The sequence below is a fragment of the Podarcis muralis genome, chromosome 4 (assembly GCF_964188315.1).
Source record: "Podarcis muralis chromosome 4, rPodMur119.hap1.1, whole genome shotgun sequence".
Taxonomy (NCBI): domain Eukaryota; kingdom Metazoa; phylum Chordata; class Lepidosauria; order Squamata; family Lacertidae; genus Podarcis; species Podarcis muralis.
Window position 1 is genome coordinate 58803263 of NC_135658.1, and position 14164 is coordinate 58817426.

The window sequence follows — 14164 nt, forward strand, 5'->3', positions numbered from 1 at the left end:
CTCACTACGCTCTCCAAGCTCAGGCTCCAAAGCTACTACAATGAAAGCCCGCCTGCCCGCCCCCCAGAAGAGCGCTACGGCGCCCCGCCTCATTTTCCCCTTCGCCTTCCCTATGACGTTAACACACCCGCGTCTGCGCAGAGCGCTCCCTTTGCGCCCCCTAGAGGGGGGGTGTTGTGGGCGTGGCTCTGCGCGCGGTTCTGGCAAAGGACTTGTCAAATGGGGGAAGAGGGAGGGGGGACGAGAGAACGGCCGGGCGGGGTGGGGAGGAGGCAAAGAAGAAGAAGAAGACTGCGCGCGCGCACTTGGAAGAAGGGAGCGCGCGCGCTGGCTCTGGGCGGTTGCGTGACTGATTAGCAAGGTGGCGGCGGCGGCGGCGGCGCGCCCGCCCTCCATTAAACAGCTTAGCGCGGCAGTTGCTTGGCGCGTGGTCGGAGCCGCGCCTGCCTCTCCCTCGCTCCCTCCCTGTGCGCGCGCGCGCGTTCTCTCCCTCCCTCTCTCTGTCTCTCCCCGGCCCCTTCGCGTGTGAGTGTGCACCAGTGGGGGAGGGGAGGCGAATGAGGCGGCTCTGCCTTCCGCCGGTTCATCTCCGTATCCATCCCCTCCGTGGTCCCTGCTCCACCCCGCCCGCCGCCGCCGCCTGCCGGCATTAGCCTCCAGGGCCGCAGCGGTGGGGGAGCAAAGGGAAAAGGGTCGCGACGGACGGGGTGGGGAAAGGTGAGGACCTGGCGGCGGCGGCGGCGGCAGCGAGAGAGACGGAGAGAGACACGCGGGGAGGCTGAGGCCCACAAGAGGAAGGAACAAGGAGCGGCGGCGGCGGCGGCGGCTGAAGGGATTCCCGGCGTGGCCGTTGGAGCCTCCGGGGCGGATTTGGATCTGTGCGGCGTGAGGCGGCTGGGATTTAACGCGGTGGTGGCGGCGGCGCGTCGTGCGGGGAGCGCGGAGGGGATCGTGCCCGCGCCCCCTTCCCGCCTCGGCCGCCCGTGTGGCGAATTGCCCCCATCTGGACCATGGCCGACGACGACGTGCTCTTCGAGGATGTGTATGAGCTCTGCGAGGTGATCGGCAAGTAAGTGGCGGCGGGAGAGGCAAATGGCCGGGGGGGGGGGGGAATGAGAGGGAGGGCGAGAGAAAGAGACGGAGGCGACCGTGACCGAAGCAGCAAAGCCTCCTCCCCGACGGGAGGTGGTGGTGGGGAGAGAGATGCTCGGCTCCGTTCCCACCTGAGCTGCTGCTGCTGTTGCGGCCGCCGTGTCTGTCTGAGGCAGGGAAGGGGGAGAGAGGGACCGGCTCCATGGCGTTGGGGCTGAGTGACATGACAAGTGAATCCGCCGTGGCGCCCACGCGCTTTCACACGGTGGGGGAAGTGACTTGATAATGGGGGGGGGGCTGTTTCTTCTCCTCCTCCCTCCCCTTCCCCCCTCCTCGCCACCTTCGGGCACTCAGATTAAATCGGCTGTTTGCTCCTGCAGCTAACCTGGTTTTCTGCTTGCCCAGGTGTTGGCAGAGGTCTATGTGACCAGGAAGGTAGGCAAGGAAGGGATGAGGCGGGGGATGTTTTCCCTCCACATCTTTCTGCTCTTGTGTGGTGTGCCTGGTATATTTGCACGCCAGGTGCCTTCCTGTGCTCTGCTGCATAATAGCCCAGCTCGTTAGCGACGATGTAAGTGACACTCAGGTAATGCTCAGTTTCTCTGTAAATATTTCTCTCCCCCACCCCCACCCACTTGGAATAATAATGATGAAGAGTACCGAAGGAGATTTTTGCCTTTCTGGGGCTTATGCAACTGCTTTTAAATCGATGTTCAAGAGCTTGCATAAAACTGAAGTTGCAGCGGTTGCTAAACTGCCACTGCCTGTCTGTTTTGGAGTGACCAGTTTGGTAGGTTGTTTGAAAATGGCAGCTCAAGTCTTCTTAGTTTGTAACTTGTGCAATTCTTTGCTAGTGGAAAATAAAATTAATATACTAAAAGGAAACAAAACCACACTTTATTTTTCTTCATAGTTTTAGGTTAGTAGTGATACTGTGGTTTTTTGTGAGCTTTCTACTTATTTTTACAGTTCTTGGTGATAAAACAAAAGTAGAATAAGATGCACCATTTTGAAAGAACAGGTAACTTTGCATATTGGAGTTAACTGAAGATGCTTTAGCACTTAGGTGGCTTTCCTATTACAGATTTTGAAAGGATAACTACATGGTGAGGAAAACGCCTTTGGAAATGATTTACCTGGGAGTAAGGTATGCTTCTGAGTATAGGATTGCACTGTTTTCTTTCATTCTAATTTTGCTATAATAGTTGTCAGATAGTTGTCTACTGTAAGACAATGCAGAAATAATATTTTAGCATTTATTTTGTCATGTTTCCCTCAAAATTTTCTTTTATGAAGCTAAAATTTGTGTCTGCTTGCTCAAAATATTTGAGGACATTTGGTCCTGTAACACCTTTTGCCAAATACTTTATTGAATTGTGTGTGTTACAAGTGTCTCCCAACTCTTAATTATTCATTTGTCTATGGGAATACCAGTTTTTGAGAGATAATTTGGTTAGAACCCTAAAAACATCAGTTATAAATTCATGTGTTTGCTCCATACTTCTCAGATTCATTCATTCATTTATTTTACTTTGCTGCTCCAGTATACCATGTGATAGGGCTTTGTTTTGTTGCTTTTGCAATAAATGTGCTACCACTCATGTATTTCCAAAAGGTTCTCCTCCTTCATTGGGAAGTTGCAGTCAATTAACACTATTTTGTACTTGAGGAAATGCAGAATTCCCTCTAGGTGAGACTGACCTCTGAGGTCCTGCTCCCTGTCCTGCCACTGATAAATATCAGAAGGTTGGGAAAGGGCTTTTTCAGTTGTGGACTCACACCTTTGGAACTTACTGGTATGATAACTAAATTTGGCCCTCTGTTAGGTTTTAAATATTTCTTAACCCTCTTTTTACTCTACCAAACCTCTTCTTGGTTTTTAATGCTGGTTCTCTTTGTTCTAATTAGGTGCTGTTTTATGGGTTTTTATTTTAATGTCCTCGTTTCTAAACCATTTTCTGAAGGCTTGGCCCAAAATGCAGATTGGGGTGGGTAGGTGTAACTTAATAAATAATGACAAATGGTGTAGCTTTGATCATAAGTGATGAATGAAGAAGTCCTAGATTCAGCCTTAGGTGAAGTTTATTAGGTGTTGTGAGACCATAGGCCTTGGGATTAGATTCACAGGAAGAAGAAGAAATGGGGGGGGGGGGTTTGAATTGGGGGAAGCCTTAGTTGTAAGAAAGGGACCTCCCCTTTCCACGATGTCTTTAACCATTATGCAAGAGGAAGCTGGGATGCCGGCTGTCCCCTCCAACCTTCCTAAAGAGCGGGGGTGGGGTGGGCTTTGATCAGCCAGGAGGGAGGAGGCTGAGATGGCTCAGTTGGTAGAACATGAGACTCTTAATACAGTGGTACCTCAGGTTAAGAACTTAATTCATTCTGGAGGTCCATTCTTAAACTGATCTTAACCCTGTTCTTAACCTGAGGCACCACTTTAGCTAATGGGGTCTCCCACTGCTGCCGCCATGCGATTTCTGTTCTCATCTTGAAGCAAAGTTCTTAACCCGAGGTACTATTTCTGGGTTAGCGGAGCCTGTAACCTGAAGCCTCTGTAACTCGAGGTACCACTGTATCAGGGTTGTGAGTTTGACCTCCACATTGGGAAAATATTGCTGCATTGGAAGGGGTTGGACTAGATGACCCTTGTGGTTCCTTCCAACTCTGATTCCAGTGTTAGAAACTCAGATATATAAGATAAGCACCAAAGGCCTCCTTAAACCAAGGCTACAGTCACCAAAATGGGATGTCTAGTTGTTATTTTGGGGTAAAACTGCTCTAAAGTCTTATTTTTCAAATGATGGACTGACTGTGATTGATTCTCAGTTAAACATCTGGCTAGTTCAGATGACAAACTTGAGCTAGATTAAGTACTTTTAGAATTTAAGGAAGAAAAGTCACTCAATCCAGGGGCAGTTCACAGATCTATTGGCCTATTCCTACCTCTTTCTGTTAGCAGTGACTGCTCCTGCTCAGGCTGCATAAAACCCCAACACATTTTGGTTCCAGAAATTCATTCTGATAGTACAGATAAAATATAGCTGATGGAATTCTAAAGGATGGGGTATTGGTGTGTGAAAACTGTCCAGATCCAATGATCCCCAGGCATGGACCTCCAAATGATGGAGGTGCCAGGGGCCATCCTGGTTCCTAAGCATCTTCTCTTGGTTGCAAGTGGTTGAAAGCCAGGTGCAAAATGAACCTGGCGCATGGATAATTTTGAACACTGATTCTATTATTCTAAGGCTGAAAAGGAGGTGGCAGCAGCTGAACAGAAGCATAAACATAATGGTGTTGTCTTGTGACCTAGAATCAGGTGCTGCCTTCACTGACAAAAATTGACCCATCTGCCCTGACAGCATGTGTTTGTAATCTCAGCATTCCCACAAGATGAGTGACTCTTGTGACTAAACTCAAGCATACCTTATCTTTAAAAGCTTGGGAAGTGGGGCAGGGAATCTTGTTGGGATACTTTCTTCTCTACTTTCTATGCTCCTGAACGCCTGAATCATGACTTCTGAGCACTATGTCTGCTGCCAAGCCTGTACAGTTACTTGCTTGAATAAGGATGCCTTTCCTACTTACAAGTTGAAGCCTTTGTCTGTGTGTTTTGAGCCGGGACCAGAGATGGATTAGGGGAGCACAATGACTCAGGGTGCTGCAACTATTCTATAGAATGGAAGGCAGGGGTGCTGAATTCTGGAGTGGTACAGGGTGCTGCTGAAATTAGAGACTCCAAGGTCTGCTACTTCATTACTTGGCTTTAGACAAGCCGGTATCAATCAGACACAGCCCCTTTCTGTTTTTTGGATATTCTGGCCTATCTTCCAAGGTATTGCTGTATTCAGTATTATTAAGACTGTGTACATAAAAAGCATTGCATAATTTGGGGGGGGGGGGAGAGCTGTCGGCACACTATTGCTGTGTGGAATATGAATATGTGAGTTCCATGAACTGCAAGACAGACTGTAGACAGTCCTGGAAAATTGTCTGACCTGGCAAAATGCAACTTCTTACATTCCCAGCTCCAACAGGAGGGCTGCCTTAATGATTCTTTTAAAGTGGCAAATATCTACAAAGCTAATTCTCAGTAGTAATGCCTAGGCATCTTGTGAGCTTTTAAAGTAATTGCTCTCTTTAGGCTGTGCATTGGAATACACATCTAGTAGGTTTCTTAAGACAGGTATAAGCAATTGTGAAGAGGCTGTGGCACTCTGATTCCTTCTGAAATATTCCCGACCTCTTCCTCTCCTAGCTTTCAGTGGAAGACTGTATGATAACCCTTTTACTTAAAGCACATCATTGTTCTAATTTGCTCAATAAGACGCAAATCTACTTTGCTACCAATGAATGAGATAGTTGACAAGCACACATTTATATTTGAATTTTCTTATAACTATTTAATCAGTTAATTGTACTTATATTTGAGTCTTCGTTGTTTTTTCCTTGGTTTATGATGGCCGTTCGCTGTAGGATCTTTAGGTTCCCTATTCTCCCAAACTTTGACTGTAGGGATGGAAGAACAATGGCACAGCAATTTTCTCTCTCACTGCTCAATTTGTTACATACTGTAGAGCAGGTATGGTGAACCTGTGGTCCTCAAGATGTTGCTGGACTCAAATTCCCATCATCTCTTACCTGCTGGCCGGGTCTGAACTATCTTTTTTTGGCATTGTTAAGGGTCTTGTAGGAATATCACCCAAAGGCTAAAATTATTTGAAGGTATACACTGGCTGATTTTGAGGTCTTTACTTTGAAATCAAATCAATTCTAAGATCATAAATGTGTTTCACGGAAATGAATTTAATGGGCAGTCCAAATCCCTGGTTGGCAGTGGCAGGGCTAAATAGACCAGTGTAGCCACTGCTGCATCCACTAGTCAGGAGGGGGGGAAGGGTGGGGAGAGGCAAAAATGTCTACTGTATTTGCTCTGTGAGCTCCCAGGCTAGCAAAACCTGAGAGGTCTCAGTTGGGCTTGATGTCAAAGAGTTCTGTCCCAAAGTGTCTCATTTTGAAGGTTACCATTGACTACTGCTGGTAAGGGGTAATGCAGGTGGGAGCTTCTGCCTGCCTTTTGTTTGGGCATTGGGGTGCTCCTTATTAGCAGGGTTGGGCAGAAAGGCACCTCCAGCTCATCCACGCACCCCCTCCAGCATGGCAGATCAAAGGTTTGGATTACTTCATCAGGATTGCAATCGTGCATATTTGGACACTTAGCAAAATTACTTTTAAGTTTTATTAATTCTAGTGGAGTTTATTTTCAGGTGTGCTTAAGGGTGTAGCCGTTATCGTTTGTATCAAATGATCATGTATAGCAGTAATAATAATAGTTGCTGTTGGTGGTTGTGTGAATATATGCTGTCTGGTGTGTGAAAATATATGTTATTATCTAATGGGGGAAATAAACCAGTGATGAATTCCAGATCTTTACATTCCCAGACATGCTAACTAGACATGATCTTATTCTTAAATTCTTTCAATAGGGGTCAGAAAGATCATTGTTGTAATTAACTTTCTGCATAACCAGTATCTATTTAGAATCTAGTAAACATACCTTGTGGGACGCGGGTGGCGCTGTGGGTAAAAGCCTCAGCACCTAGGGCTTGCCGATCGAAAGGTCGGCGGTTCAAATCCCCGCGGCGGGGTGCGCTCCCGTTGTTCGGTCCCAGCGCCTGCCAACCTAGCAGTTCAAAAGCACTCCCGGGTTCAAGTAGATAAATAGGGACCGCTTACTAGTGGGAAGGTAAACGGCGTTTCCGTGTGCGGCTCTGGCTCGCCAGAGCAGCGATGTCACGCTGGCCACGTGACCCGGAAGTGTCTCCGGACAGCGCTGGCCCCCGGCCTCTTGAGTGAGATGGGCACACAACCCTAGAGTCTGTCAAGACTGGCCCGTACGAGCAGGGGTACCTTTAACTTTACCTTTAAACATACCTTGTGTTTCTCTCTTATTTAAATTTATGATCTGCGAAAATTTATTTTGGATAGCTGTTTCTCTACCCACACAATTGTGCAGGTGTAAAGTTTTGATATACTGATTTAACTTCTAAATAGCTTAGTCTCTAACTTTAAAATATTCATGCAATTTTATGTGTAAATATCTCACAAAGATAAGGATGATCTCCTGATATTTACTGTGGAAGGAACATGAGTTTCAAAAAACCTGTTTTATGAGTGCTTTAACAATGGTGCTTTCATCTAAGTGATAGGCATTTTTTTTATCAGTTCACATCATTCTGAATGGATAGGATTAAACTCTTGCTTCTACTTTAGCATGTCAGCAAAAACTTATTACAATCTGGATTTAGACACACACTTATAATATGATATGATATGTTATAATAATATTCAACTATACTCAGAAACTGAATAAAGACCTGATAAAAGCTCTCAAGTATAATGTTAACACTTTAGAAAGTTTTATTTCACATATTTAGTTAGTTTAATTGAAGGAAAAAGTGAATTTTTCAGGAGACAAACTGGAAAGTGCATGTGACATTTTTGTGTGAACATACCTAATAGTAGTAGTAGTAATAATAATAATAATAATTTATACCCCATCCATCTGGCTAGGTTTCCCCTAAAAAGGATAAAAGTGTGCAATCTCAGTTAAAACAATTGTTAATTTCAATAATCGTAATCATAAATAGTTCTTGTACCCTGCCTGTCTGGTTGGATTGTCCCAGTTGCTCTGGAGGACTTCCCACAAAATTTAACAGAGCACAACAAAACAAAACATCAAACATTAAAAGTTTCCTGAAACTAGGCTGCCTTCAGGTGTATATGAAAAGTCACATGATTGTTTATCTCTTTGACATCTGATAGGAGGGCATTCCATAGGTCAGGCGCAACTACCAAGAAGGTCCTCTTCCTGGTTCGCTGTAACTTCACTTCTCACAATGAGGGAACTGCCAGAAGCCCTCAGAGCTGGACCTCAGTGTCCAGGTTGAACGATGGGCTTCACCCCTTCAGGTATACAGGGCTGAAGCCATTTGGTGCTTTGAAGGTCAACATTTTACATCCTTATACTTAAGGATGTAAAAGCTTGTTTGCCTTGCATCATCTCCAGCCTCCTGTTGGTAACAATCTACCTAAAAGGATCACACAGCTGCTGGTTAAGAGAATCTCATATAGCTGGACTTTCAGGCTGACACAGAATTACAGTTAGTGGGGTGTGTTTCACATTGACTAACCAAGTAAAGCCTGTAAAGCTTTGGTTAGATTTGGGATATGTTTAAATTTTAATGTATCCATTAAGTAATAAATTATTTTTGATATTGTTCAGGTTGGGATGTTTGCATATATTATAAATGATGTAATAGGTGTAATTAGTCACCCCCTCTAATTTAGTGCCAATAGGATTGTCACCAAAATGGGATCACTGAGAAGGAGAGAGGAATTCCAAAGTTTGCAGAAGCATAGGAAAACTTTATCAACCCTCCTAAACAGCAGGGAACCAAACAGCTCACTGAGGGCTGAGCTGTGTGGGTGTGGGAACAGAAAACCCCGCAGAGGAAGGACTGGAATGGAGCATCTTGAGTTGAGGGTGTGGCTGACTGGCCGGAATATTGAAGATGCACACTCCAGTACTTTGCTACATGTTTCATTCATATTGTCTCCTCCATATGAAGTTTTTCTAGGATGACAAACTATTACAAATGTATACTTTGAACTAGTGCTTATAATGAATTGGCGTAAGCATGTGTATGAAGGACTTTTTAGTATACCCAGCTTTGTGGTTTCAAAAGGTCAGGCAATTTTGCACAGTACTTGTGTTCTGTGTGATGATTTTTTTAAAAAGCTTGATCAGTATCTCAACTTTGCCTGCATAGACAAGTTAGAGGTGCTGGAGTTTTTGGAAAGCTAGCTGAACCAGCACTTTGAATTGGGGTTGGGAACCAGTGAAAAAACTAACAGTTTTAAAAGTTATGTATTCTTGTCTTGTCAGAGCCAGTTACTATTCTGGCAGTGGCATTTTGAACCACTTAAATTTTTGAGCATGATTTAAAGGGCAGTCGCATGTTGGGTTTGTTACAATAGTCCTACTGGGAAGTTACTAAAGTTTGCAGTATTTTGGCAAGGGCTTTCCTTCCTGGAATAACATAGTTGCATTGTTGTGTCCAGAAAGAAACAGGCAGACTCTAGAGACTGAAGCTGCTGTTAGAACACAGGCAGTGACCATTTCATACAGGGTGCTGTAAAATCCAGGACACCCCTAAAGTTGTTGAGCCTTTTTTTAAAAAACAAAACAAATAGGATGTCACTTCTTCCTTTGATATCCCAGTACAGTGGTACCTTGGGTTACAGATTTAATTCGTTCCAGAGGTCCTTTCTTAACCTGAAACTGTTCTTAACCTGAGGCGTGCTTTCACTAATGGGGCCTGCCACCGTGCCACCAGTGCACGGTTTCTGTTCTCACCCTGGGGCAAAGTTCGTAACCCAACGTACTACTTCTGGGTTGGCGGACTTTGTAACCTGAAGTGTTTGTAACCCGAGGTGTTTGTAACCCAAGTTACCACTGTAATGTCTGGGAAAATCAGGACATATGGCAGCCCTGAGCATGTATAAGTGTGCCCCGCACCATTATGCCCCTTTTCTGCCTCTTCTGGGTCCCAAAGCCATTGCGCATCCATTGGACGTGCATAAAGTGTCGTTAGTTGTACCTATGGAGATTTTACTATAGGGGTTGGGCTCAATTGAAAGTGAGCATAGCTAGCTCCTACAGGAAATATTTGTCACTCTTTATGTGCTTATACTCGCTAGCCGTCATACTTTGCCGTATTCACTACAAGTGGGTTACACATCTACTCTGGTTGTATTTTCATCTCTTTCGAATGGTCCTCATCTCTGTTCTGCATACTTAATATTACACTCCTGTTTTTTACATTGCTCGGGCTTCTGGCCCACTTTGTAATGCACTTCTCTGTGTGTAATTTTCCAAGTAAGAATAACATTTCAGGTCCAGCAGTGGAGGAAAGATTTGCCTCTTAGAGGCAGTATGATTTAATGGATAGAGCATTGGACTTGGACTGTGGAGATCCAGTTCTGTTCCCCACTCAGAAATGAAGCTCTAGAAGACTTTGGCCCAGTCATCATAGAGGATACACCACATATGCTCAGAAAATACAACAACCAGCCCCATTGGAGCAGGAGGCAGCACCAGATGTTCTTTCCTGCAAAGCAGCTAAGGACACAAGAAGAACCCTGCTGGATCAGGCCAAAGAGCTATGTAGTCAGATTCTGTTCTCACAACAAAACAGATACCTGTGGGAAGCTTGCAAGCACAAACCACTTACAATAGAATTCTCCCCACTGGTGATTCCTGGCAACTGGTATTTGGAGGCATACTGCCTCTTGACAGTGGAGTTAGAATATAGCTTTCATGGCTAGTAACCACTGCACTTGCTATAAAGTGGTTTTTTAGGGTTTGGGGAGCTTGATAAGTTTCTCTCTCTCAATTTAACACACATATGCAAATATATATAGTTCATGCTTTCTTGAAGCTTACAGCTGGCCACTTGAAAATACAGTGCTGCATTAGATAGAGAATTGGTCTTACCCAGCATCTTATGTTCTTAAACTCTTTGAAAATGTCTTAGTAAAATTGAGGACCGCCTCAGATTGATTACTGAGGTCACCTGGAGGAGTGCTATTAGTTGTTCTGTTGTGTTTCAGAAGACCGACTGGCTTCAATTAGAAGCCCGGCACTTAGTGTTGATAGTCACACACTCTTCCAACAGAGACTTGGCAGGCATCCTCACTGTTAATTTTCAGATGCCTCTTGGAGGCCTTTTTATGTGACAGGCCTATTCAGTTGTTTAATTTTTTTCAAGATAGCTAGTTATTTGTATGATTATTATTGTATTTTATGTTTATTGTACTTGCATACTTTGTTGCACACAGCTTTGATATATGAGGGGTGGTCTGTAAATAATTTTATGAATAAATAATCTTATACATTGATCTGGCATTTTAATATGAGGGTGCTCAACTTCTGAAACACTTTGCAATCTCTAGAAATTTGAATGGAATTTCCTGGTTACATAATTTTTAATGCATTTTTTTAAAGTACCTATGTTGTTCTATAAGAATTGTTCAGAAATTGACAGACTGGCAATAGGTTTATTAGGACAAACCAAAAAGCCACAAAATAGTAAGTTTTTTTAGTTCCCTAGGACTCTTAATCAGGTTGGAACTTGAGTGAAGGGAGGGACAGGAGGGAGAGAGAGGAAGGGAAAGAGCTGGCTTGATGTTGAAGCCACAAAGTCTGTATTTAGTCACAGTCTTAAGATGGAGTGTAGGAGTAGATAACAGACTTAATTGGATTAGGATCAACCACGTGCTATGTAGATTTCAGGGTGCACCTAGGATTGCTGGAGCAAAGAATGTCTAATATCTCATTTTTGGAATTACATGAAACCAAGGTTCCTTAAAACTAAAACAAAGGATACCAGAAAGCAAATTATACCAGATTTCTGGTTAGTTGATGGAAATTAGGTGCTCAGAACATTTAACATTTTAAAATCCTTTTATGTCTACATTCAGCATATGCTTGACTTTTCCAATCTTAACTACATAGAGGATGCTGGAGATGAAAATCATTTCTAAAGGACATGATCTGCTAACTTTTTCCACAGAAGCTTGTTTTGAGAACTTGGCTATCCCTGCAGTAAGCAAGAGAGGACTTATTTTTTGGAGTGAAAAGTGGTAATGGATTGGTTTCAACTGAAAGCAAATTCCTAGACTCAGACCTCATTTATACTATACATTTAAAGCAGCATTATACGGCTTAAAACAGTTGTGGGTTCCTCTCCAAAGAATCCTGGGAACTGTAAAACTGCAATTCCCAGGTTTCATTGGGGGAAACCATCATAGAGGTTTCAGCGGTTGGCTTAGAGTGGGCAAGCCAATCCATCCCTGTTACCAGATTTAAAAACAGTTTTGAATGAATTATTGGAATGGTGCTAGCAGTGATTCAACTTCTTGGTAGCATTACCTTGTATCTTGCAGCCAAATCCTCCTGTAATCTCCTTCTCAAGCTGTCCTAGAATACTTTCTTCTACAAAGGTAACCTCTTGATGTTGCCTAAAAACCAAGTCTTCCCTGTGGCTTTAAATTTTGCTCCAACAACAAATGTCAGGATAATATATTGCTGAATCCCAATAATACTTGAAAAATGACTACTGCAATGGTTTTCTATGTGACATAGCCCTAGGAGACAGTTACAAAGCTAGATTTATTACGGAATTTTATAACCTGGCTTCTGGAGGACAGACACATATTATACCAATGTTTTGTAGCATCTGTGTTAGCTATGGATATAGCACAGTAGGCACAACTCAAGGGCTTGTATCAAATGGTGATTTTACATTAATGGAAAATACTTCTGTTCACACACCTAATTTTAACTGATCTGCTCAACCATCTATTGAAGCTCTCTTTGCTGTATCCCATATTGCTTTGGTGGATAGAGGAAAATCAGTAAAAATCAGGTGCCCCACTTTGCATGAACATAAGTGCTTTTCCATCAGTGATCTGGGTTTTCTGGAAATTTTTGAATTGGAAAATTTTCCTATACAAATTAAGCTAATTCTGATTTAAAAAAATTGTGGTGTTCTAGAGCAGTCTTTCTTGACCTTCTGTCCCTAGATGTTGTTGGACTACAACTCCTGTTATTCCTAGCCAACATGGCCAATGGTCAGGGATGATAGGAATTGTAGTTCAAGAATATCTGGGAACCCAAGGTTGAGAAAGGCTGTTCTAGAGAGTTATCTAATTTGTCATTTTTATATAGTAAATAAAGCTAAAGCCTTTTATATTGCTAAGTTTGCCTGATGTTGTAGTTTTAATTGGCTTCTACTCATAGTTGCTAATAAACTTACAAAAAATATTTCCACAGAAAAAGAAAGGTTTCATTTGGGTATATTTTCTGCCCATCTCACTTTTTCCCACTAATGCAAAGCAAACTTTGAAAACAATCCAATGTGCTCATTTTAACCTATGGTTAGGCTAGTGGTTCTCAAACGGTGTGGCACACCACATTGGTGTGGCAGGAGATGATGGCAAGTATGGCAGGAAGATTCAAGAACAATCAAATACGCATTTAAACATTTCAGTAGAGTAGAGTAGAGTATCAAAAAGTGGGGTGGGAATATACAACCAAAAACTGCATCCACGCCTCTCTTTGAGAGCATTGGCTATTGTTCTACAGTTCTCTGTGACATTTTGTATGAACAGGGATTTTCAACTCTGACAAATATGAAAGATCAGAAAAGAGAAAGGCTTCTTTGTGTTGATGAGGAGATGAGTTAGTTTGTCTCAAATTAGACCAAATATAAATGAGATTACCTGGCATAAGCAAATTCACACCTCTCATTGAGTTTGTATATATACTTAAGGTACATATGTAAGAGGCTTGTTTATAATTACATTTTGGGAATGATTCATATTCTTATGTAGCTAGGAGTTGATCCTTTTTGTTTTCCAATGTATTTCTTGTTAATAAAAAAAATTGGTGTGGCATGAAAAAAAATATTCTGCAAGTGAACAAAGTTTGAGAACAAAGTTTGAGAACTTTTTCTTGTATATTCTGTTGCTGCTTAACAGGTTTGCTAAGCCTCAGAAGAAGTTCTGTATCTTTTAAAAGAAATGTAATGTATTTTTATTTGGATCTGTTATGAGCTGGAGATTTTTATTTTAAGACCATGTATTAGGCCTAAAAATTAAAAGTTTTTTTCCCCAGTTGACTTGTTATCTGGCTTTTAAATAAATTTGCATATTCTGTAACCAAGCATATAAAGTAATGCCCTTTTATTTTACATGACTCTCTTAGATGTGAATCCTATTTTCAACATTCTACCGTGGCACATTCAGAAACTGACCTTCTAAAACAAGAGTATTGAAGCTCTGTCACCTATTTCTGTTTGGCCCACTGTTGAACTTCGAAGCCAGGACTTGGCTTCTCTCTTCTTTGGCATTCCACACTATCTTTATAGCAAATGTCCTGGCAAAATTCATTTGTCCAGAGCCAGCTAATTAGTGAGGTACATGTTCCAGATATCTGCAGAACGATGAT

The 14164-nt window shown here is 42.8% G+C and overlaps 1 protein-coding gene across 11 annotated transcripts in view; it reads left to right on the forward strand.

Annotated features, from left to right (window-relative positions):
- The first annotated feature begins 342 nt into the window (after positions 1 to 342).
- The window catches only part of CASK (calcium/calmodulin dependent serine protein kinase), a 127240-nt gene continuing 113418 nt past the window's right edge, over positions 343 to 14164 (forward strand). For 4 of the 11 annotated variants that reach the window (XM_028727342.2, XM_028727349.2, XM_077927378.1 and 1 more), the window contains exon 1: positions 344 to 1069. In XM_028727342.2, the coding sequence (XP_028583175.1) occupies positions 1011 to 1069 (59 nt within the window). In that variant the 5' untranslated portion in view covers positions 344 to 1010. Of the gene's footprint in view, positions 1070 to 2176; positions 2240 to 14164 lie in introns of all 11 variants that reach the window. The other 7 variants (XM_028727346.2, XM_028727344.2, XM_077927379.1 and 4 more) reach the window with 4 other exon arrangements.